At 38.3% G+C, this 27,276-nt stretch overlaps 1 protein-coding gene across 3 annotated transcripts in view; it reads right to left on the reverse strand.

Moving 5' to 3' along the window:
* Nucleotides 1–27,276, reverse strand: part of AKAP6 (A-kinase anchoring protein 6) — a 594,007-nt gene that overhangs the window by 325,853 nt on the left and 240,878 nt on the right. For all 3 annotated transcript variants that reach the window (XM_043983332.1, XM_043983334.1, XM_043983333.1), the window contains exon 5: nucleotides 5,549–5,671. In XM_043983332.1, the coding sequence (XP_043839267.1) occupies nucleotides 5,549–5,671 (123 nt within the window). The remainder of the gene's footprint in view (nucleotides 1–5,548; nucleotides 5,672–27,276) is intronic.

Here is a 27,276-nt window from a genome sequence, read left to right on the forward strand (position 1 = left end):
CATCAGCCTTGGATTCATGGGGACCTGAGTTCAAATCTGGCCTCAGACACTTGACACTTACTAGCTGTGTGACCCTGGGAAAGCCACTTAACCCTCATTGCCCCCCCAAAAAAAAACCCCGTGTGTGTGTGTGTGTGTGTGTGTGTGTGTGTGTGTATGTGTGTATAAAATACGGAACTGTCCCTTTAAGATTACCTCCCATAAACTAAGTCAGGCTGGTCTGAGATTCTGAAGTATTCAACAGTAAATAGTTCAGTTGGGTTTCTGATTAAGCTAGAAACTAGGGGAACCTAGAATTTACAAAGACTCATAGAATCCCAGAGATGAAAAAGACCTAAAATGGGATCTAATTCATTTCCCAAAGAGATACATGAATCCCTACTATGACAATTTGAACATATAGCCATATATGTTCTTCTTGAACACCTGTGGGATTGTTTACTTCAAAAAAGAAAAAAAAACACCTCACTACTCGTGAGGTAACCAATCCCATTTTTGGACAACTCTAATCATTAGGGACTTAATTCTTTTACTGAGTCAAAATCTGCCTCTCTGTAAACTCCCACTCATTGGTGTCTGTTCTCTTCTCCATAGAATCACTGAGAACATATTTAATCCTTCTTCCATGTGATCACCTTGCAAATATTTAAAGATAATTGTTATATATTCTCCCCTAAGTCTTTTTTCCCTTTTCATTCTGGTTTTCTTCAATTGACCCTCCTATGACTTGGGAGCTCCATGAGGACAAGAACCATGTTTTAATTATTTTTGTATCACAATGCTTTACACAGAGAAAGTCCAGTTATAAATTATTGTTGAATGAATGAATATCTTTAGGTGCCCTCACCATACTGGTCAACCTCATTTGTATGCATTATAGTTTTTCAGTGTGCCTCCAGATGAGATTAACTAGGGCAGTGCATATGCAAAGCAAATGCAGGTAATCGGGTTCAGGGTGATTTTGTTTTACTATTTTAGGACTACCTAACAAAAGGGTAGATAATTTTTAGATGCTTTATGCTAGTTTATTTGCTCCCTAGTTTATCAGCACACCCATAGGTATATATGTCTGTCTATGTCTAGATAGATATATAGATATATTACCATGTATGTAGAGGCTATTCATATTATATATTTGTATATCCAGAGACATAGAAATTCATATATTTATGCATATTCATTTTGACATCAATTTATTTGTAAATATCATACTAGAAGAATGCAATTTGCCGGGGGGGGGGGGAGTTTAAAGAATAATGCTTTGAACCAGGAGAACATTGTATACAGTATCAACAACACTGTGTGATGATCAACTGTGATATACTTGGATCTTCTGAGCAATACAATGATCCAAGATAATTCCAAAGGACACATGATGGAAAATGCTCTCGAACTCCAGAAAAAAAAAAAAGAACTGTGGAATCTGGATGCAGATTGAACCATAATGTTTTCTTCTTTTTTGTTGCTTTTTTTTTCTTTTTTGAGGTTTTCCCCTTCTATTCTGATTCTTCTTTCAAAATATGACTAATTCAGAAATATGTTTGATGTGATTGTACGTATAACCTATATCAGATTGATTTCTTTCTTGGGGAGGGTGGAGGGAAAGTAGGGAGGGAGAAAAATTTGGAACTAGAAATCTTATAAAAATAAATGTTGAAAACTATCTTTACATGTAACTGGAAAATAATAAAATACTTTATGATTATAAAAAAGCATAATGCTTTTATTTACTTATGATTTCAGAAGTCAATTCTGAATTAATTAGGGTAAGGGACAAGGGAATGAGGGACCAAGTCCTAGAACCATGCCTGTTTGGTAAGCCTGCTTCTGGAAGTTTATGATGATATGTGTAATGGTATTCTATAACATTTCAGTCAGTCAAGAAGCATTTATTAAATATTTACTATGTGCCAGGAACTATGTCAGGGAAATAAAGGAAAAAATATGGTCCCTGACCACAAGGAGCTCACTTTCTTATAGAAATTTGCATTCTAATGTTTTCTGTCCATTTATTGTGTGGTGAAGAAAAGACCTTTTGATTAGTTCAAGTTGAGTGAGGAAGATAAAATTCTTAATGCCTGGGGAGGGCTGGGTTTGGTTTTGGTTTGTTTTGGGGGTTTTTTTTGAGGGGGGAAGGGAGGGAGTGGAGGGAGGGAGTAGATAGTCTATGAGTGCAAGGCTTTGCTGTTGCTCATATTTCTGTGTCTTTTCTTCCTTGCTTTTAGTTGAAGGGTATTAGAAATGGCTACAATTTTGTGAGCTTCAAAGGGCCATTAGCACAAGCTACCAGAGGTCCAGGACCAACAGTCCAAATCAGAATTTCAGGCAACTGAGCCAGGTGACTCTAAGACCTGCAGCAATGGGAGCTTTGCTGTCCAGTGTATATGTCGTATTTGGAAGTGAACTTGGTGGAGTGAATATTTGTTGTTGTTCAATCATTTCAGTTATGCCTCACTCTTCTTGACCCCATTTGGGGTTTTCTTAGCAAAGATACTGGAGTGGTTTACCATTTCCTTCTCCAGCTCATTTGACACATGAGGAAACTGAGGCAAACAGGGTTAAGAGACTTGCCCTGGGTTACACAGCTAGTAAGTGTCTGAGGCTGGATTTGAACTCAAAAAGATGAGTCTTCCTGACTCTAGGCCTGGCCCCTATCCACTGGGCCACCAGTGTTGTCCCAAGGGCCATAGAGTGAACACTTTGTTTTAAGTTTGAATCCACTATCTCCAAGGACAGAAATGAAATAAGGAAGAGTGTATCCCAGGTAAGGGGAACATTTTGTACTTTGGCTTTTGTAATATCTTTTCAGTAACTATCCCTTTGTAAAAGTTAACTGTTGTTAATTGGTTAAATTGATACTGGGGCACCATTCATTGAGTAAATCAATTATATAAGGGAGAAACTAACTGTACATGATGATTGATATTGGGGAGAACACACCAGAATGGGTGCTCAAGACAATAGGTTGAAGAAAACGCTATTAACATTTAGGTTTACCTCTAGAAACCTGAAGGGATGTAGCCTGTTCTCTCAGGTCCAATTAGCTAGTGTCAGAGGGAATCGGGATAAGAACCACCATTCCCCACCCACACCTCCTCAGATTATATAGACCACATGAAATCATGTTAAAGAGACAAGCCTAGAGATAAAATGTCTCGACTATTTACAAAATATCCACCGTATCTCTTTTTTAAGTGAATATAACTCAGAACACTGGCAGAAAGACTGTCATCCTTTACTAATTGGGAATCACAGGACTTTTAGCTGGAAAGAATTTCAGAGATCACTCACTTATTCCAACACCATCATTTTACTGGTGAGAAAACTGAGACAAAGAGAGAGTTGGGTGACTTTTCTGAGGACACAGGAGTGGACAATAGCAAACCTTGGGTTTGAAAGTAGATCCTTTGGCTTCAAATCCAATTCCTCATCTAACTCAACCATACTATCTTCTTCAAGTAGAGAGGAGATGCTTAAAATGGCACATAGCAAGCCAGACCCTCCTTCTTCCCTTCCTCCATCTCCCCTTCCTTACTCCCTTCTTTCTTCATTCCTTTCTTCCCTCTTCCCTTCTTTCCTTTTCTTCCTCTCACTATTTAAGCAACACCAACCACGTGGAATATAGATTCTTCTTCAGTGATTCCCAAAATCTTTGAAATAATAATAGTTTTATGCATGAGTAAGAATTCTTGGATTTCACTTTAGTACATGCAGAAGTACACACAGAGAGAGAGGCACTGGGAGGGCAAGGACAGGGCCAGAGAGCAATGGATGCTAAGCATTGAGAGAGTAACTCCTTTAACTTGAGCCCTATAATTTAGAAGGCCAGTGTTGGGCAGAGGTCACCACAAGGAACAGAGTAAGAAGTGTTGTCACCATGACTTTGAGGATGGGAGCATGCACTGGTTACAAAGTGGCCCAAGTCACTCAAACCCCAGAGAGGATGAAGACCTTTGTTCACTACTATCCTGACTTGGATTTCAATAAATTTCCTTAAGTTAAAAGGCTCTTTATGCCCCCATGCCCTCTGGGACCTCGATAACTCAATGTGTTTGCCATAAAATATTAAATCCAGAGAAAGCAAGACAGTGTGCTTAATGTGAAATAAAGTTCATATACTCCTGTTTAAACACAGATTAGAATCTCTGTCAGAACAATACCAGTGAAAAGTTGACATTCTAATTAATACAATTTACATCACAAAGCCCTGAATATCTTTATCTTGCTATTACAAAATGTACACCCCTTTCTATAACTGGGGGGTGGAATTGAACCTCTATTTGAGTAGGGAATTGACAGGAGTACAGGTGAAACTGTAAAAATCAAATATAGGAAAAGGTGACCTTATGGTCGCTGGTATTTTTAAACACCATCCACTCGAGTCTTTGAAAAGAAATGCTATATAACTCCTTATGGAATCACAAGGTTTTCTGAAGCTCTACCACTCACAAGACTGTTCGTCTTATGATTTTGAGACAGATCTTGTGGCAACACTAATGTAAGAAACTTCTTATAGGATCTCTTTTGCAAATTCCAAAACCCAACCCTGACACCTAGCTCGTCTCTCATTCATTTATAATGACTACAAAATGAAATTCAATCCAAATTCTGAGTATGTGAAGGGGCGCAGGGAACCTGCCCCACAGTTGGGTAGTCATGGATTCACATTCGCAGCCTTTGTCAATTTTATGCTTTCAGTGAAGGGAATAAAGACGAGAGCCTTAAAGCTTGAATTTTCATTTCCTACGACAACGCGGTTTGTCTTCATGCTTTATCACAGCTCCAGGACTTGGTTTCCACCCCTTAGTAATTGATATCGGCCATTTGAAGCATTCAGTAAAAACCTCATGAGGTTCATCAAATGTCCCTCAGTCTATAATTCTTGCTTCTAACATATTCAGCAGCATATTCATCCAAGTGTTTTCCACTTCTCTTCAATGGTCTTGCTTTTGCACAGGGACAGGGACAAGTATAATGACAGTTGTATTAATTATATGCTAAAAAAAAACCTATATAGCTGCAAAAATGATTGAGATCATTTTAAATATTTTATTAAAATAATTCAGTGTAAAACAGATAAAGCAGACCCTCTTGATAATGAGGGCTTCATTAATTTTACAAGGATTCTAGAAGGCTTAGTTGGAATGGTCACTGGAATTACCTTTTTAAAAAAATCCTCCCAAAAAGAAAAAAAGGAGAGAAAAAAACCTTTTATTCTAGCTTTATGTAGCAAGGCTCCTATATAATTTTTGAGTGATATTTTTTGGTATTACAAGGCTCTTTGCCTTTATAGTTCCATCTCTGAAAAAGAAGCTTTGACATCAGAGCTAGAAATAGGGAATATTTCATTTTCTTGGTAGTACCTGAAATACTGGCAAATTTTCATTTTCTGTGGTTTAAGTTGACACCATTAGAGCTTGTTTTTATTACCATAAAGCCATACCCTGATGTCCTCCTTTCTCCCACCCCCCTCCTCAGTGGGTAAAAAAACAACAAATATTAAAATATTTCAGTCACTGATAACAATTATAGCATAATCTTGTCCTACCAAGTGTGTCTCCAGGTAGAGTTTAAGGCCATCCGTCTCTGCTTTAGGGGGAGTCCAGTTTTCTGTTGTTTCCATGGCTTCATTTAGCCACTGAATGAATTCATCGAGTTTGCTTACAAATGCCTGGTCAGATAAGGGAGGGAAAAAAAAAGACAAGAAAAGCAGAGTGGTTAGTAAAAAGTCAATTTTGAAGAAAAAATTCTTGAGAACACATATTGTGAAAAGAGGCAATTCTGTGTTAGTTTCCCCTTTGCTATAGCACAAAATTCCAATCCATTTAAATGGACAGAAACTACCAGTAACCAATTTGCATTTATTCCCAAATACTATCCACGGGATTTAGGTTGCATTGGTTTATAAGTTGAGATTTTTCTAATGGTAACAGACATTTAGAGATACGATAGTCTTTTATTCCTCTAAACAATAAATCACATCAAGTCTTGTAAGAACTTATACTTAGGGACAAGATCTATCCCCTGGAAAGACTATCCATTCTCTTCAGGATTAAACAAAATGGAAAGACTGAGAGATTGGGTAACATTAAACAAAATCAGAAATTTAGTCAAAAATCAGGAAGCTGTTTAAATAATACTTTGAGAAGTCCTTCTGACAGGCCAGTATCTGTGGCTAAGTGCTGGTGTCTGGAAGGAAGGACAAGGCTGGAGGAGGAGAGACCAAGTTGCTAATGGGAAGATCTAACTCTCCAGAGGTGTCCTGGTCATAAAGAAATGTTCTTGGCTGGAAAGCACAAATCACAATAATCCTACTATTTTTCAAATAGCAGCTATAAAAATTTATTGGAACCATTCAAAAGAACACATCTGCAGAAACTGAAAATAATTTGAAAAACTGAAAGCCCAACGTGAAACTGACTGAGAGATGGATAATGACAAGGACCCAGCTTTTCATATGTAAGTAAACAGCACCACCTGGAGGCCTAGATGCATATAAGCAGGCCAGTTTACTCATTTGGATTGATGCTTTCAAAGGCTATTTTTCCCATTTAATCTACTCCATTTTTCAAGTGTGATCCTAAGAATCAATTAAACAGACACAAACATACATATACATACATACATACAGGCACACACACATACACACAAGCAGGAGCATCTTTAATTGAAGAAACTTTTGTTTGAGACCATATGTGAATCAGAAAGTTTAGATGAAAAGTCATTCCTTGGCATGTTTTTATATAGCTGTTATTCTCTCTGTTAGAACCTTGATGACATTCTAACATGCATAGCACCTTATTTACTTTGTCTCAAATGAATGAACAATACCACTTTTCATTTGGCTTACTGCTACAAAACTGCCCAGGAAAGTTACAATTATCTGACAAGCAACTTAACTTAACATCCTAACAGCCTATCTAACTCCAATAGAGCCGATGAAATCACTACAGGCTAGTCCAAAGTAGGAGTTTTGTTTGACCTTCGTCATGTCACCAGACCTTTTTTGGCAGTCTGGTGAAACCTATTTTGATTCCTTTTCAGAGGATTTTTAAAAATAAAATAAAAGTTAAATTTAAAACAAAGTAAATGCTAAATTTTAGTTAGGGTTTAGTGAAAATAAATAAACTATTATTCCTCCAACAACTTCACCGATCCCTGAAATTTCTGCACAGACTCTTTGGGGTCTGTGAACTCCAACTTAAGAATGCCTACTCTATAGTGTCTCAAATCCTATTTTTGTACAATGGTGAAACTAGAAGAAAGACTGCATTTATTCACCCACCTCTTCTTCGTGTTTCCTTTGTAATCCTGGATATTTTATTTTATACATTTAAAAATATTATTCTGAGAAGGAATCATAGACTGGACTAGACCAACAAAGGGGCTTGTTTCTTACACACACACACACACACACACACACACACACACACACACACACATTAAGAGACCCTGCTCTAGGTGAAGTTTTCATATATCCAATAAAAAGCATCAACAGTTTCCTAGTTCCCATGTTCACTAAAACATCTTCCTAGTCCAGATGTATTTTCTGTATTCACAACCCAACTACTCTCTTTCTTTTCTTCAATTCCTTCCCATTATTACTAGATCTAAACATATACAAGTCCATGCAGAAGTAACAATCAGGGCCCTTCTCTTTTTCTTTAGCATTACCTGTATTTCCATAATCATTTGAGTCACTTTCTCTTTTTTCCTTCAAAACTCCTACATATTTCAAGTTCGCAGATGTATAAAACCAAACTCAATTATTTAAGCATGGCTGCCACCTGTTCCAAATTGTACTCCCAGAATCTTTTCCTACCAGCCCTCTTAACAGGGATTTTATAACTTCATATCACATTTTATATTCATCATACTCTTATAGATAACAGGTCCTTGCAGATAATACACCTGTGCAAAGACTTATGTCACAAAAAGATTTTTTTAAAAAAGGAATCAAAGTCTATTCCTGTATTGTGGCTCAAATACAAATTCTGGCTAACCTTAAAAACCAATGAAGAACATTTGTCCATTCCCAGGGTGTGATGGTTTTGAAGGGTAAAAATTTAGGGAAAACAACCTGGTAAATTTATTCTCCCAAAGTTTAAGTAAAACTCAAATTGATTGGCATTTGGACTTTGGCAGTTATACCTATATACAAAATAACCTATTAGGGAGAAAAGAATTTGGTCGAATAGCAAATTATTTTGAAGGTAACCAGTTGAATTTAGGAAAATAAATTATTAGCAGTAGCTTATATTTAAGCTCTCTGAGGGCAGAATCTATGTCTGTGTCTGTGTGTGGGCGCACATAGTGAATGCAACAGACCCAATATTTGTTGTTGCTAAAATTTGTGCTGCTGCTGCTTCTGCTATTGTTGTTGTTTCATTTGTGTCCAACTCTTCCTGATCCCATTTGGGGTTTTCTTGGCAAAGATACTGGAGGGGTTTGCCATTTCCTTCTCCTGCTCATTTTACAGATGAGGAAACTGAGGCAAACAGGTTTATGTAATTTAGCCAGAGTTACACAGCTAGTCAGTGTTTGAGGCCAGATTAGAAGTTGGGAAGATGAGTCTACTTGATTCCAAGCTCAGTTCTCTATTCACTGTGCCATCTAGCTGCAAAATTTGTGCTACTCACAAATCACCTCTTGACTAAATTCAATATTTATCTTTTCAAAACCAGTTTGTTACTGAAAATATTGTTAGTCTTCAGCCAAAATATCCAAGACAATATATGAAAGACTTACTTTCATTTATAATTGGACAATGATTATAAAATTAGCTTGACCCATAAGGTTTAGGTTGGTCACATTCTGTGACAATCTCTCTGAAAGTTATCGCCATATATCACAGACAGCAAAAAATAAATCGTGGTAGGGGTGAGGGGGACATAGTATACTTTTAGAGTAAAGGACAATGACCCTTCAGCTCTCTCCTCAGTACTATAACTGAGCTGTAGAGCTCTTTCACAAAATTTTATTTGTTGTACCTTTTTCCTTCTTTTATTAGGAGGAGTGACGGCATTCATTGCTCAAAGGGGACTATTCAATCATTCACAATAGGAACCTAAGAAATCAAATACACTATTCCCCCCCAAATCTCAACAATGAAATCATTCATGATGAAGCTGAACAAAGTGAAGAATTTAAATGATCTAGTCTCAATCTTTAGTAAAAATGTGAGGGGCTCTCTTTTTTCCATGCCTTAGAATAAATGCAGGGTCAAGTTCTCCCAAGTCTTAACACATTTAGTTACCTTAGCCTGTATTCTCTTCCCATTCCTACAGCCCCCTCTTCTGACCATTGCTGGTATAAACCTCATTGTACCACTGCTATTCATTTTCTATACACAGGGACAGAGAAAGGGAAGAAATTGAGAATGGGGCCACAGAGAAAAGGGGCAGAAATAAGCATTAATTCAGCTTCTACTGTGTTCCAGGCACTGTGCTAAGAGTTTTGCAAATATTATCTAATTTGACACATGAACACAAAGATAGGCATCTACACATATGTCTTTTTCTCTGCATACACAAAGACAGACAGATGTGATTATACATAATTCCCACTGAGCATGTGGCCCTTCGCACATAGATGTTCAGCCCAGTATGAGCAATGTGTTTAAAATGTATGTGAATATGTGTGTATATTTATACATACATATGTGTGTGATTTACAATTGAGAGACCTTATTCAGGCACTTCATTTTATAAATGAACAAGTAGATGTATCTATATGTGGCCTATTGCATAAGCCTCACAAAGGTCTATGTCGTGTTCTTAAAAGTTGAATTGAATAGTTATCAACGAAAATTTTTGTTAAGATATATATATATATATATACATATATTCATACAAACATATACATATATATACACATATGCATTTATATGCATACAAATATATTTTTGTTCTTGTTGTTCAGTGTTTTTTTTTAGTCATGTCCAACTCTTTTGTGACCCCATTTGGGGTTTTCTTGGCAAAGATCCTGGAGTGGTTTGCATTTCCTTCTCCAGTTCATTTTATAGAGGAGGAAACTGAAGAAAACAGGGTGAAGTGATTTCCTCAGGGGCCCACAGGTAATTAAGTATTTGAGTTAAAATCAGGATGATGAATCTTCCTGACTCCAGACCTGGCACTCTATTTACTGTGCCCCTAGCTGCCCCTAACCTTAATGCTAATGCTAACCCTAATCCAGTATGTGTATGTATGCATGCATATTTGTATATATGTATACACATATACATGCACAAATATGCACATATACATATATATACACATATATTATATATATATAAATACACATACATGGAAAGTGAGGATAGGCTAGAAATACATTTATACTTATTTTATGTAGATATTCTAAGTTTATTATAATCTAACCCAAGCATTTAAACGTATACTATGTGCAAGGAACTGTAGTAGGCACTAGGAATACAAAAGCAAAAATGAAATACAGTCCCTGACTTCAAGAAGCTTATAGTCTATTGGCCGTATACATCATATAAACAGATGCTATATTCATGACAATTTAAATGGAGAGAGAGCAGTAACAACTATCAAGAAAGGCCTTGCATAGGAGGTGCACATGACCTGAGCCTTTAAGCAAGCTCAAGGCTCTCAGAACTGGTGGTGAGGAGGAGTTACATATATTCCAAACACAGCAAAAGTTTGTGTAAAATCATGAAAGTAGGAGATGAAATACCCATCTAAGGGAACAGTAAGTTCCCTGGGCTCCACACACAGCTCCCCCTTAAATTCCCTCCCCTCTCATACTGGACTACGTTTTTTTTGCTTATCATATTGTGCCTTATGCTATAGAATTTCCTTCTTTTTTTTTTTTAGTAAGGCAATTGGGGTTAAGTGACTTGCCCAGGGTCACACAGCTAGTAAGTGTTAAGTGTCTGAGGCCAGATTTGAACTCAGGTACTCCTGAATCCAGGGCCAGTGCTCTATCCACTGCGCCATCTAGCTGCCCCTAGAATTTCCTAATGTCTATAAAATTGAGTATTGGCTGAATCCTCTCCCACATTTACTATATGTGTGTGTATGTATGTGTATATATACACACATTTACTATGTGTGTGTGTATATATAAATATACACTTACATACACATATACATGTACATATATACATATATACATACACACGTTTCTCTGTGTATATATATATATATATACTGTATATATGTATAAATTTAGTAGTTCATCATATTAAGTAGTATTACATATTTACATATGTGCTATAGTCCCAACCCCTTTAGAGATTGCAAAAAGGGGTGTTTGGTACATATTCAATAGCATAGTAGAAATATTGTTATTATATAATATAGCTAACATATTATTTTTATATATTATCATAGAGCTAACATTAATACAGACTTCTAAGGTTTGCAATATGCTTTCCATGTATTATTTCATTTGATCCTCACAACAACCCTGTGAGGTAGGTTCTATTACTATCAACATTACAGATGAGGAAACTGAGACTGTTCAAGGCTATATGGCTAGTAAGTGTCTGAGGTGGAATTTGAATTCAAATCTTGCTGACCTCAAGCCCAGTATTCTGGGTCCAAATGCCACCTCAAATTTCACCAGTTGTAAACATGGCAAGTTAGAACCTCTCTGAATCTTGATTTCCTCATCTACAAATTAGTGGTAATAATAAAGTACTTATTTCACAGGGCTGTTGTGAGGCCTAAAGGAGATAATGAACGTAAAGTGCTTTACAACCTCCAAAACACTCTATAAATGTCAGCTATTATTATTTAATGGCCATCATGAACAAATAAATTTTCTCTCCTTATCTTTCTTATCGTCCCTTCATGTCTGTTCTCTACCTTTTTCTTTCTTAAAACTTCCCTTGTCCTTCCCCTATATTCTTCTCTCCCACCACAACAGTTCAACAATCCACTTGAAACAAATATTTTAAGCACCTATTATATTCAAGTTTGTATGTGCCAGGAATAAAGACATAGAAACAGTGCAGCTTCTTCTTTCATTGCTCTTTTCCTAAGATACTGCTGCTCTAAACCCATTAAACAACACCATAATGACCCTCTGAGAATAATCAACAATACAACCTATACACTGATTCTAAATCCTCATACATCCTCCCTCTGAAACACTATTATTTACTGCATGGTCTAAAATTTGTATACATTCTGCTGGTTGGAGCCAACCTAAAGATCAAGAAGATATTCTAGTCATCAGAGAGTTGTTGTTGTTTGACCTTTGTTCTCAAAGAGTACCATGACATCAGAGTGATGGCATGACTTGCAGTGAACTCGATTTAAATGAGGGAGAGCTGGGGAGCAGCTAGGTGGTGCAGTGGAAAGAGCACTGAGTCAGGAGTACCTGAGTTCAAATCTGACCTCAGACACTTAACACGTACCAGCTGTGTGACCCTGGGCAAGTCACTTAACCCCAATTGCCTCACTTTAAAAAAAAAAAATCTTAAAAAAAAAAATAAATGAGGGAGAGCTGTGTAAGGTCTCCAACCTCACTCTTTCCCCCAGAGGTGACCTGGGGTATTTAAGGCAATTGGGGTTAAGTGATTTGCCCAGAGTCACACAGCTAGGAAAAATATAAGGTAAGATTTGAACTCAAGTCCTCCCAACTTCAGGTCCAATGCTCTATCCACTGTGCTACTTAGCTGTCCCTCAGAGAAGAGGGATACTGGTATGAAGGCTATACCTGATCTCCTCCAACTAGCATCTGAGGATGATCTCACCAATTCCCATGGGTTGATTCTATAAATCCAGCCTTTCTCCCAAACACTAGTCCCACATAACCAAATGCCTGCTGGCATCTCCAACTGAATGTCCTATAGACATGTCCAGCTCACCATGTCCAAAAAATGGAAGCCAGTGTCTAAGCCTGCCCTTCTTTACATACTTCCTTATTTTTGTTGATGGTACCATAATCACATAAATCAGGCTTGTAACCTTGAAGTCATCTCCAACTTCATCTCCTATATCCAAATAATTGTCAATATCTTAACCACTCATTATCTCCCATATTCATCCCCTTTTCTCCACTCACAAGGCTTCTACCCTATTTCAGGCCCTCATCTAATCCTTCTAGACCACGTATTCTTAAGTTGGAGTCCCTAGATAGATTTCAGGGGGTCCATGAACTTTGATAGGAAAATATTTATTTTCATTAAGCTCTAATCAAAATTTAGCATTTCCTTCAATTACTTTTTTTAAAAAACCAACATTATTCTGAGAAAAGTTCCCTAGGCTTCACTGGAAGCATCAAATGGGTCCAAGACACAAAAGTAGTTAAGAATCTTTGTTTCAGACTATTGAAATAGCCTCTTAATTGACATCTCCACTTATAATAGGTCCTTTCTCCTATCCATCTTCCACAAAGCTGCCAAAATAATTTTTCTGAATACAAATCTGATCATATCATTCCCCTGCTCTAGACTCTTAAGTGGATCCCTATCACCTTTAGTATAAAATACAAAAAAATTTGAAAAAAAAAGTATAAAATACAAATATCGCATTGGCACTTAAAGATTTTTTCCCAACATGGCTCTAACTTACTTTCCAAAATTATTTCACATTACTCTCTTTTACATGCTCTAAATTCTTGTCAAATTGACCTATTTAGTGATCAACCAATTAAGAATTCCATCTCGGGGGCAGCTAGGTGGCACAGTGGATAGAGCACGGGCCCTGGAGTCAGGAGTACCTGAGTTCAAATCTGGCCTCAGACGCTTAACACTTAACTAGCTGTGTGACCCTGGGCAAGTCATGTAACACCAATTGCCTCACTAAAAAAAAAAAAAAAAAGAATTCCATCTCTTTGTCGATGCTTTACAAAATTTTGGCTCCCTCCTCCACCCTATATCAGAAACACATTACCTTTTTACCTACCTCCATTTCTTAGGACCTCTGATTTGCTTCAAGGCTCAGCCCCTGTGTCATGTGCCATGGGAAGCCTTTCCCATCTCCCTAGTTGTTAGTATTTCATCCCTCCTCAAGTTACCTTGTATTTATTTATGCAATTGTTGTATTACTCATCCCCGCCACACTCCCACCCCTGATAGCACCAACCAGTAAAATGTAGATTTCTTGAGAGCAGGGACTGGGTTTAAGTTTGTTATTTTGGATCTGCCTTTGTATTGCTAACTCTAAAAGCAATTCTTTGTACATAGTAGGCTCTTTCTTTTTGGGGGGTGGGGCAATGAGGGTTAAGTGACTTGCCCAAGGTCACACAGCGAGTATCAAGTGTCTAAGGACAAATGTGAACTCAGGTCCTCCTGAATCCAGGGCCGATGCTTTATTCACTGTGCCATCTAGCTACCCCCCACATAGTAGGCTCTTAATAAATGCTTGGGTAGCTAGCCGGTGCAGTGGATAGAGTGCCAGACCTGGAATAAAGAAGACTCATCTTTCTGAGTTCAAATCTGATCTCAGACACTGGTCATGTGACCCAGAATAAATCACTTAACCCTGTTTGTCTCAGTTTCCTCATCTGTAAAATGAACTGGACCAGGAAATGACAAACCACTCCAGCATTTTTTCCAAGAAAACCCCAAATGGGGCCCTAAAGAGTCAAACATGACTCAAATGACTGAACATCAACAACAATAAATGCCTATTGAAAGGAAGTAAATTGGTCGATGAATGAAGATACCAAATTTTGCTTTTAAGCTTTGAAAAGTATCAAACTCTCTGAAGAAAGCACATTGAAAACTGACAGTGCTTTGTGCACACAAATGTACACTGACTTGTGAAAAGGTCACTAAGGGCTTTGTTGCTTAACTTGTTCATGCAAAGATTAAATATGTAGACAGTGTCTGTGGTGCAATCACATAGAGGAGTCTTAAAAATAGCCTCCTGACAAAAGAAATAAAGAATGCTCATTTCTTTTAATCTTCTGCCTGTGTAGTTCCTACTGTGAGGTCAGGTGGCAAAAAAAAAATCTGTGCTCGTCAATCTCTCTTTCTCCTCCGCCCAAACTCCCCCTGCCCTGCTGCCGTCTTGCTGTCTCTGTCTCTCCCACATACACACAAGCGATATTTCTAATATCCTTTTAAAAAAAAGAATAGGGGGCAGCTAGGTGGCGCAGTGGATACAGCACTGGCCCTGGAGTCAGGAGGACCTAAGTTCAAATCTGGCCTCAAACACTTAACACTTACTAGCTGTGTGACACTGGGCAAGTCACTTAACCCCCAATTGCCTCACAAAAAAAAAAAAAAAAAGAGAATAGTACTATGTATGGTCCATGAGTGTTCGAGGAATCACAGAACTGGAAAAGACACTAATTATATAGCATGGGATAGATTTAGAAGTATAAGAGACCTATTTTAGAGATCCCATGGAGCACGTAGGTTATATAGTAGATAGAGTGCTGGACACGGAGTTAGAAAGACTTTTGTTCACATTCTACCCCCAGGTACTTACTTATTGCCTTTGTGACTGAACAGATGACTTAATTTTTCTGAAATTCTGTTTCCTTATCCATAAAATGGGGATAATAGTAGCACCTAATTCCAAAGATTGATGGGAAGATAACATGAGGTAAAAGATGTGAAACACTTTGCAAATCTTGAAGTGCTATATAATTGGTAGCTATGATTATTACTGTCATTATTATTGTTATTATTCTTATTATATAGTCCAACTCACTCATTTTTATAGGTGAAGAAACTGAGCTCTAGAGAGGTTAAGTGATTTGTTTAAAGTCACTCAATGGCAAAGCAAGAATTTCAACTAGTTCTTCTAACTCCAACCACCTTGTTTTACAGATCAGGAAACTGATAGCCAGTAAGAGATTTAGCAATAAATGTCTCATGTATAGAATGCCAAGGAGCCTCTGGCATTGGCCAGCTTTGACATGAGAAGTGTTTTGGTTTTTTTTCTGCTTCTCTGTTGCTCAGTTTCTTTATCTATAAAATAAGGGGGTTAGAATACATAGCCTCTAAGGTCCCTTCTAATTCTGAATCTATGATCCTTTTATCCTTTCAGTCCTAATATCCTAAATATCTACACCTCGGGTGAAAAGAACAAATTATGCAAATAGAACTAAGGAAGGAAAGGAATAGATAATGAGTTACTAGGAGAAAACATTGTATTATGGAAAGATCAACAGCAAAAGGAATCATGCAGGACCTAAATAAATTCAACATGGTGACTACTGACAGTTGATGAATGGATAATATTAACTATAGATGTTTTTAAAAATTTTTAATCTCTGAAAAAATAAATGGATATGATATCTCTCATTTTCCTCTATGCATTTTTGTTTTGCTTTGTATCAGCACTGTACCATTATTTTTGCACTCAAAATTGAAATATAGGGGGAAAAATCCTCACGTCAAGACAGGCTCACTTGAGAGCAATGTTACTAAGGAGTTGTATTTTCTCTTAATCTTACAGTCCTGACACTTAAAATATAGTTAACCTAGCTTTCAGATGGAGATCTGATAGGCTTTTTCATTTCTATTTTTTAAACCATCTTCTTTTAATCAGGCAGAGCTCTATTCTTTAAAGGAATTTGTGATGAGCCCATATGCTTAAAAATGGATGGGCAGTTTTGTAGTAGGCATGGAGAATTGTACGGTTTATTTCTAATTTACTAAGATCAAGCTCAGAAAGGGAGCTATGCGCAGAAATGAAGATACTCAGAAGGGTTCTCCCATCCAAGAATGGCATTAAGAAAACTCTTTTGTTTAATTCCATAGGGATCTGCCTTTATTTTCTTTGGAAATTTCAGCAGGCATCTCAGACTGCTTGTATTGTTTCATAATTTTGTTAGCTTGTTTGTTCTTATCTAAAAATATAGAAGTTCACCTTCCTTAAAGAACAAAAGAAATTTATGTGAGAAGCTGGATTTAAAAATAAATATTTTCTTGATAACTTTTGTTCTATCACAGTATTCTCAAAAAAGAAAAAAAAAAACCTGTGTGACCCTGGGCAAGTCACTTAACCCCAATTAAGAAAGAAAGAAAGAAAGAGGGACAGCTAGGTGGTGCAGTGGATAGAGCACTGGCCCTAGATTCAGGAGGACCTGAGTTCAAATCTGGCCTCAGACACTTGACACTTACTAGTTGTGTGACCCTGGGCAAGTCACTTAACCCCAATTGCTTCACCCAAGGAAGGAAGGAAGGAAGGAAGGAAGGAAGGAAGGAAGGAAGGAAGGAAGGAAGGAAGGAAGGAAGGAAGGAAGGAAGGAAGGAAGGAAGGAAGGAAGGAAGGAAGGAAGGAAGGAAGGAAGGAAGGAAGGAAGGAAGGAAGGAAGGAAGGAAAACTTTACTTTCTCTTCTCCTCCAGACTGATCCCTCATTTGCAAGAAAGAAAAGAAAGAAAGAAAGAAAGAAAGGAAGAAAGAAAGAAAGAAAGAAAGAAAGAAAGAAAGAAAGAAAGAAAGAAAGAAAGAAAGAAAGAAAGAAAGAAAGAAAGAAAGAAAGAAAGAAAAACTTTACTTTCTCTTCTCCAGACTTATCCCTCATTTTCAAGAAAGAAAAGCAATTAAGCAAAAACAGTCAGATATATCAAACACATCTGACAAAGTTTACAGCATTCTATTCTTGTAATACTACACTTCTCCAGGTTAAGAAAGGAAAAACAACATACCTGTTTTTAATGTGTATTTAATTAATATCTCTGGTCTTTCCATCATAGTCATTCTTCATTTTTGTAACAAAGAAAAGCTTTTAAGTAAAAAAAAAATCCCATATAGGAAAGTAACATTCTTAGTCACATTAGCTGTTTTTTAAGAGCCAGAGATCATTTTATATGATTTGTTTTTATATTTTAAATGCCAAGGTGAGATTTTTACATTTCTTGAGGGCAGGGACTGAACATTCATCAACTTGGTATTCCTAGAGAGGTTTGCACATAGTAGTCATTCAATAAGTCTTTGTTGATTTGAATTGAAAACAATCCACAGGACAGTACTTTCATGTCTCAAAGGATCATTTGTTCTTTTTATTCAGTAAGATACTGTGGAGTAGGGGCAGCTAGGTGGCACAGTGAATAGAACACCGGTCCTGGAGTCAGGAGGTCCTGAGTTCAAATCCGGCATCGGACACTAAATACTTACTAGCTGTGTGACCCTGGGCAAGTCACTTAACCCCAAATGCCTCACAAAAAAAAAAAAAAAAAGATACTGTGGAGTAAAACAAGCACTAGATCAGCAATCAAAAGCTCTAGTCCTGAGTTCTATTTTCCACATTTATGAGTTGTGTGACCTTGGGCAAGTTATTTAATCTTTCTCTGAACATCTCCAAAATGAAGAGGTTGAACCAGATGATCTCTAAGATTTTAGGTAGTTCTGTGATTCTGTGGACACCTAAGACAACTTATAAACTAGAAGAAGAGATGCTCGATGATGATGATTGATGATAGCATTTATAGAGTGGTTCAAAGTTTGCAAAGTGCTCTAGATATATTAACTCATTTGATCCTCACAACGACCCTTTGAGGGGAGTGCTATTATTGTTGCCATTTTACACATAAGGAAACTGAGGTACAAAGAGATTAAGTACCTTGTCAATTGTTGTATAGCCAAGTGTCTAAAGCAGGTTTCAAATTCAGATCTTCCTGAATCCAAGTCTTGGGCTCTAACCACTGTTTGACCTAGATGCTATTGTCATCTACTAATTTCCAGGTCACATTCCCTATCTTTTTCAATAACATTAATACCTGGTTCAGAGTTTTCCATTCCACTCCATCTTCTGCCTGCCCACTATAGAAACTTTGGGAACTTCAGTATTCATGTTGACAACCCCCATAAAAAAATATGCCAGATAGATGAATTGTAGACTTTGACACCTTTTGAAACACCACATCCAAGATGTTATTAAATATCACTCTGATCCTATCTCTCCCACTCATTCTGAACATACTCTCTTCTCTTATTATTTCATTTGATCCATTTAATACACCCCTGTTCTTCCAAGTCATTAATCCATTTCCCCTATATGTTTACCTCCATAGCCTGCACCTATCTCCTCTGTACCATTGTTTCTACTACCTGAAATTTCTTGCCCTCTATATCTTCTGGCATTTCTGACCTATGAATTCCCATGACTGAATCCATCACTGCATGTCACCATTTATGGAACAGGGCAGTTCTTTGAACTAATACAGAAGGGAGAAAGCTAACCCCAAAGAACAGTACAACTTTAAGTAGAAATACAACTCAGATCAAAAACACTGAATAAGATATTGATATCGTGCAATTTTTGCCAGACTGTTTTGGGGTTTTGCCAACAATTTTTAGCAAACGATGAATTCTTATCTCAAAAACTTAAGTCTTTAAACTTGTCAGATACAAGATTACTATATTTATTTGCTGCTTTAAATTGTATGTCTGCTGTGTTTCACTGATCCATCTTTTAATTTCTTAACCAGTACCACAAAGTTTTGATAATTACTGCCTTGAGTACTAACCTATAAAGCACATATACATACTTACTTTTAAAAATGAAAAACTGTCAAAATTCAAGGTTATATATGCTATTGGTCACAATCACCCTTGTATGTGATTTTGCTTAGCTACTTAAACAACACATAGTGATTGTACATTGGGGTGGAATCTACTATGAATAAGTTGGGGTCTCTCCTTTTCAAGGATATATACTTTGCTGGCTTTTCTGTTATCCCTCTACTTTTTCTTCTCTGTCTCCTTCACTGACTCCTCATCTTCTATTGATCCTAGGGCCCTGTGAGAATTGGAATGGCACCCCCTGCTGGAGAGATACTGCAGGGAAGCTCTGCCATGAGGAGAAGGCATGTGAGGAGAAGCCGTGTGACTTTAGCATCCGGAAGTGATCTTTTCTGGGGTTTTGAAGGTCAGTCTGGCGATAGGAAGTTACATCTATAGAACCACCTGTGGGCCTTGTCAATCAAAGCTACCAGCCAATTAGCTTGGAGCTGTGGGGGGGGGGGGCAGCCCTGTTTCCTGTTGGAGGGGAGGCTTCTGGGAGGAGGAAGGAAGCATTGGGGGGGTTTGGTTTCCTGACCTCTGTATGGCGGGTCAGATGCTGGGGGTCTCTTAGAAATAGTTAGATTTTTACCTCTCTCTCTCCTCACCAACTTCTGATTTCTCTTTAATAAATTCTTAAAAGTCTAAATTCTTGCTAAAGCTTCTAATTTGGGGCAATCACTCATTAGATATTAGATATCATAGCTAGAATTTTTAGCCCCTTACAGCCCAGAGCTTCTGACAAAAATTCATCATTTCTAAACCCACACAGATCCCCCAACCCCACTGCTACAGGAGGGTGTTTTTTTTTTTTTTGATAACCAATGGAAATCACTGAAGCTCTAATAATTTTCCTACCATGATCTTGAGCTCTGAGAACTCTAACTTTTACTTCAAACCTGGCTCTTTACCTCTGTCCTGAGAAACACGGGGTTCTGATTGGTGAGACCTCATAATTTCTAGTCCAATGTAGACCCTCGATGCCGCTACTCTCCAGCAATCTCTTCACGTCATACCATCTCACTACCCCCCTAACCCAACCCATGCTTTCCACTTATAGCTTGGGAAATAGCAATCATGTTATCATTACCATTCTGAGAAATGATGTTTCCAAAAATTGTTCAACACCCCTGTGATTCCTGCAACCAACTCATCCCTCCCTAACCACCACTCCCATATATGTAACTAGAACATAAGCTCCTTCTGAGTGGGAACAATGTTGCATTTTACATTCCTGTCCCCAACACTTGGGGCCTGGCACATAGTAAGCACTTAATTAAAACTTGTTTTCATTCATTCATTCATTCATTGAAATGGGAAGAGATGGTATACAGTAGTAAAATTGGGGATTGAAGAGGCCAAAGGGAGAAATTAAGTAACTCAAGAGGGTGGAAAGACTCTGGTATCACAAAGGCTCAAGTATTGAAGTCCCTGGTTAGATATTATCTCTGCCCTTTAGTCTGAATGGCAGGGCTTCAGGAAATGAAAAGCTCCCAATAAAATGATCAGATGATATAGGGCATGAGACCGTCAAGTGGACAGAGATGAGGAAAGGAAGTAAGGGGATTGATTAGAATTGACTGTTTTGACTAGAACAGTGGGATGCTATTCTGAATTATGCATTAAGCAGGGAGGGTGCATCTAGGGTAATCCCTCCACTGCTTCTGACTCTTCCAAACTTCACTCATGTGATCAGCTGCCTTCTTACCCTAGATCTTCCTTCTGTTATGCCTTTCTCCCATTGGTGAATTCTTACCCAGGCCCCTATTTTGGGAGGGTCCAAGTCAATGTTTCATTCTCCTCTAGGCTCTGAGTCTTACTCTCAAGACTTTACCACTATGCCTCAGTGCAGGTATCTCTGCTCCCTCCTTCAGCCACTGTATATGTGTTGTCTTCCCCAATTGGAAAGTAAGCTCCCGGGGGCAGCTAAGTGGTGCAGTGGATAAAGCACCAGCCCTGGATTTAATAGAACCTTAGTTCAGATCTGACCTCAGACACTTGACTCTTACTAGCTGTGTGACCCTGGGCAAGTCACTTAACCCTCATTGCCCTGTTCCCCCCCCAAAAAAAAATTGATAGTAGGAAAGTAAGCTCCCCTTCAGGGCAGGGACTGTCTTTCTTTGTGCTCTTATCTGAATTCCCGTGGTTGGTACAGAGTAAGTGCTTAACAAAAGGGAAGGGAAGGGAATAAGCATTTATATAACATTTACTATGTGTCAGACTCTGTGCTAAGAATCATTTCATCCTCACAACAATGCTGTGAGATAGGTACTATTTTAATCTCCATTTTAGAGAGGAAGAAACTGAGGCAAATAGAGATTAAGTGACTTGCCCAGGGTCACGCAGCTAATAAGTATCTGAGGTCAAATTTTAACTTGAGTCTTCCTGATTTCAGGCTAAGCATTCTAATCACTGTGCCACCTAGCTACATTAAGAAAAGTATCTTGGGGGCAGCTAGGTGGCGAAGTGGATAGAGCACTAGCCCTGGAGTCAGGAGGACCTGAGTTCAAACCTGGCCTCAGACACTTGACACTTACTAGCTGTGTGACCCTGGGCAAGTCACTTAACCCTCATTGCCCCACAAAAAAAAAAAAAAAGAAAGAAAAAGAAAAAAAAAAGAAAAGAAAAGTGTCTTGCCTTCCTGCTAGCCTGCCTGCCTGCCTAAAATCAAATCCTGGGTCTGTGACATACTTTTTGTGTGACTTGACTTCTTGGGACCCGAGTTTCCTCATCTATAAAATGAGGGGAGTGAAGTAGGTGATGCCCAAGAGCCCTATATCCTATGATTGTGCAGACTGAGTGCTTATTGTGTTTATAAAATGGGATGTATATAATTCCTAAGGCAAAACAAGAAAAATATAAGGGAAATGTCACCAGAGTCTAAGGATAAAAAAGTCAATAGAAGAGTGGGAAAAGAAATAGAACTACTCTCCCCTTAAGGGATTCTACAGCAGAGGATACTTAAGACATGCATCAGGAGCCAAAGGCAATAGCAGAGTGAGGACTACATGACCTATACCAATGCTCATGTCCCTCACGAGGCTCTAGATGCAATGAATGTATAATACAAGCTCTCATTTTGCCGTGCCACAGGAGCTGCTTCATATGTGTATTTCTTTTTCAATTTGTTGAATGTATTGAGCTCAACCTTGTAAATAAGCTCATTGGAGTTATATTCCCACTCAAAGTTGTCAGTATGCCTTGACCTCAAGAGGAACACAGCTAACCATATCGAGGAACTGAATTTTCTCCTCTGATTGGCCTGATAGGTGGCGCACTAGAGCTACCGTCAAGGAGACCTCCATTTGAATCCAGCCCTAGACACTTACTAGTTTACAGCAAGTCATTTAACTTAGCTGTGTGCCAGGTTCCTCAACTGTAAAATGAAGCTAATGATGGCGCTAACCCCACCCCACCCCAGGTTGGTTTTAGGATCAAATGAGATAAATATTTGAAAAAAATGCTTTATAACTCTTAAAAGCATTCTATAAATGCCAGCTAGATTTATCATTATCATTGTTGTTATGCTTTGGGGAAGAATACAAAATCTTATTCAGTTTCCAACTCTTGTCATACCTAGGAGTGGCCTCTTCCCACAGTCAGTTCTTAAACCACCATTGCCTGTATCACAGATACTGGGGGTAACAATCCATGGATAAGAAAAATAAAATTCAGCATCCGTAGGCAGAGGAATAGCCTACCTTGTAGAGACTAGCATTGTTTTCAACTCATAAGATGCGAACCTGGAAATGATCACAGGATCATAGATTTAGAGCTGAAAGGAATGTCAGAGAGTCCTGGGTTCGACACCCTTAATCCACAGATGAAGACACTGAGCTATTTTAAAAATGCAGTGAGGGACAGCTAGGTGGTGCAGTGGATAGAGCAGGGGCCCTGGAATCAGGAGTACCTGAATTCAAATCCAGCCTCAGACACTTAACACTTACTAGCTGTGTGACCCTGGGCAAGTCACTTAACCCCAATTGCCTCACTTAAAAAAAAAATGCAGTGATTTGCCCAGAATCAGAGGCAGGATCTGCATCCAGGTCTTCTTGATGGTGTGATTGGTGATCAATTCACTATTAAACTGATCATTTAATCCAGTTCTTTTATTTTACAAATGTGGGAACTGAGGTCCCGAGATGTTAAGTAACTCTCCTCAGCTCATAATGATAATAGACAACAAAGTCATGATTCAAATGACCATTGGGAGCTCTTTTTGCCATGTTATATGTGACAGCTTTCCTGGCCTTCAGCAAATGTTTTGTCGCTATGCTGCCTACTGTCACCCTGGCTATCTTCAGATCCATAGGATAGTATGGCCACATTCTGCCACTTTCTCCTGCATCATTTTCTCCTGGCTTCTACAGCCTTAGATCCAATTTGATTCAGGACTACATCATTTGGGATCCAACCTTCCCTTTCCTCCTGAGTGCACCATTTCCAGTAGCTATCCCCCATGCTTAGAATTCATTTCTTCCCACCCCTCACCTCACCTCTTAGAACTCCTGGTTTCTTTTGAAGCACCACCTTCTTGACCCTCACAACTGCTAGTGCCCCTCCCCTTCCACATTGTCTTGTCCTTCTTCTTTTTTGTTTTTTGTTTTTGTATTGTTTTATTTTCAGGGCAATGAGGGTTAAATGAGTTTCCCAGGTTCACACAGCTAGTAAGTGTCAAGTGTCTGAGGCCAAATTTGAACTCAGGTCCTCCTGAATCCAAGGCCAGTGCTCTACCCACTACGTCACCTAGCTTCCCCCTGTCTTGTCCTTCTTTTGCATATATTTTGCATATATCTATATCTACCTACAAGACAGTGATGAAGCTATGAATATAGGTGAGTATATTACATACACATATGTATACATCATATATATGTGTATAGGTATATAGATATAGCATATATTCCACATTTATAGATATGTATCTATATACACAATAGATTATATAATATATTCAATACCTAAAGATATATACACACACATACACACAAACACACATGCTATCTCATCCAATAAAATGTTAACTCCCTGAGGACAGGAGCTATTCCACTTTTGTCTTTGTAGAATAGTGTCTGGCACACAGCAGTAGTGTAATAAATGCTTATTGATTAAATTGACAGAAATAAAAAACAATTGATCCTCCTGTCCACTCAAATGTTATGGATCCAGTCCTAGTCAATACAAATATCCTTCACCTGATAATGTCCCATTCTTCCCTCACCTTCCCCCACCCCCCCCCATCAGGTGTACTTTTCTCCTTTGCCCTTTTACTTCATTTTCTGCCTCATTTTTTCCCATTTTTTTCATTTGTCTTTTCCTTCCTTGCCCACTCCTATTTAAAATACTTTTCTCTCCCTCTATCATCTTAGGTTCTGCCCTTCTATTCTTGCTCAGTTCTGTCCTCTCCCTTTCCTTCACCTCTCCTTTACCTTCCTTTGAAGGTTACCCCACCCCCACCTTATGGCTAATTAATTACATTCTGTAGGCAAGATTGCCTCCAGTTCCAACAAAGGGGGCTGGCTCTTTTACATTGAAATTGAGAGTTGAAAATGTTTTTATAGTCATATGTTTATGGTAGCCCTGAATATTTTCCTGATTAGCAAGTTCTCCTTGTAAATCAACACTAAATTTTAAATAAGTGGAAAATTGATGCAAATAAGTAGATGGAAATTGTTGTAGAATGTGAAGGTCATTAAAAGAAATTAGCATCCCATTTGTAGATTTAATGGCACCAAGTGCACAAGAAAGCGATGGCCAATTTTTAAATCTGTAAAAGAAAAAAAAATTACCTGTACCTGAGGAAGAAAAAAATTAAGGACTTTGATCCCAGTCTTTACACACATCAAATGGCAGTTAATAGAGATTCTAAATTTGTCTTCCTGGGTTCTATTGCCAAAGGAAGTGACTCCCTTGAAAGAGGGAAAGGAAACTGTAGTAGAAGAGGGAAGAGTGGGACTCATGTAGACATTAGCTAGCATTGGTCAGGTGAAAAGATGATTGGTGACCTGGTATTGGAAAGAAATTGACTCTTGTCAGAAGAGCCATTCTTTTCCATATAGTCTATAAAAGCAGGCTGTAAAATGGTGTTCCCCTCACACCCTTTTTGGCATGTGCTCTCCCTCTTGAACTCACAGGCTGGTGAGTAACAAAGAGAAGAAAAAGAGATTCCTTCATCCATCCCAGAAAGGGAAAATGGCAATTTTCAGAAGCACATGATATGCTTAAGAGATAAGTTTTTGAGCATCCAATTTCTATTTCCTTTTCTAAGCACAAATCAGACCAGAAATCCTAAGAATTTATATTCTCAGCCTTCAGGGTTACCTGATTGGCATTCCCACTTTTTCCCCCCCAGGGCAATGAGGGTTAAGTGACTTACCCAAGGTCACACAGCTAGTAAGTGTCAAGTGTCTGAGGCTGGATTTGAACTCAGGTCCTCCTGAATCCAGGGCCAGTGCTTTATCCACTGCACCACCTAGCTGCCCCCTGGCATTCCCACTTCTGAGAGATTCCAAATTTTTAAGTTCAAGTGTTTAGGTGCCAAATATAGACGGAGAAGAGGATCTAAACTGCACTCCTTGGAGACAAAAATCACCTAGGTAGCCTCAAAAAGTGGAGAACTATAACCACATCATGGGAGAATATGCCACTCCACTCTTTACTATTGTCATGACCTGCACTGATATTCCAGGTTGGAGGTAAATGGAGGAAGTTTATTCCACAGCCTCAAAAAGTGTTATTCCCATCTGGGAAGAGTCTAGAGTGCTTTTTGTTTCATTATTCATTCATAGGATCCCATGAGTCCTTTACATCTCATGAATTTTCTGCTGAGGATTAAAGAAGGGCGGTCTCATACCCACTACACATACCGTATATTCAGTAACTGTGGAAGTTAGGAACCCTGTTATCAACTTTGGGGGAAATCTAGAAATGAGCCATACCTAAATTTATTTTGGAAATTTCCCCAGAGTAAAACTCTGAGGTGGAGTTATGAGCCAAAGAGGAAAAAAATGACTTTTGGGCTAGATCCCACTGTATGTTAACCCAAAGTCTATGGGGGAGTCCTGGACCATGGGCATATGTGTATCTAACTGTTGACACCATTCTTTCTTTTCTTTCATTTTACTTATTTTCCATTTTGCTACACATTTCCTCTTTTTCTAGAACTTATGTGACAAAATCTTCTTGTTTAACCTTAAACCAAAAGCAACATCTTTTCCATCTAGCCCCTTAGCCTTAAAAATACTGGTGGGCTTCACAAAGAAGTGACGGATAGCATCTTATGAAACCCTTTGTGAATAAACACTCATCAAAGTCTGGTAAGGAGCATGGCCATGACGTAGATCAAATCTCTAGCTCAAGGTGGCCACAAAGCTTCCCCAGGTTGAATAATAAACCAGCAAACAAGAGCTCGAGTCTTTGTTTTTTAGGTCTTGCTCACTGACAAATGAGTCCTCAGGCTCTCTGTGCCCCAGTTTCTTGAATCATAAAACAGAGATAATACTGACTACTCCCAGAATTCTTAATCAAACAATGAAAGAAAACAGGAAGGACATGAAACACTCTAAAAATAGAATGTTGTGCACCAATGAAGTTCAAAAGACCCTGATCCTAGAGTGAATCAGATCACCTAGGTAATACTACATGTTCATTTGGAAGGATGGTTCTTCTTTCTCCTTTTTTTGGACCTAATTTTTGATTGCACTGGTGTAACACAATCAAATTTCCTCCTCCCAATGAGGAAATTCCCTCTACCAATGCAATAGCCTGAAACTTCAAGTCTCAGAAAGTCACCTAGACACTGAACAACTTGTCCACAGTCACATAGCCACTATG

The sequence above is a fragment of the Dromiciops gliroides genome, chromosome 2 (genome assembly GCF_019393635.1).
Source record: "Dromiciops gliroides isolate mDroGli1 chromosome 2, mDroGli1.pri, whole genome shotgun sequence".
NCBI classification, from domain to species: domain Eukaryota; kingdom Metazoa; phylum Chordata; class Mammalia; order Microbiotheria; family Microbiotheriidae; genus Dromiciops; species Dromiciops gliroides.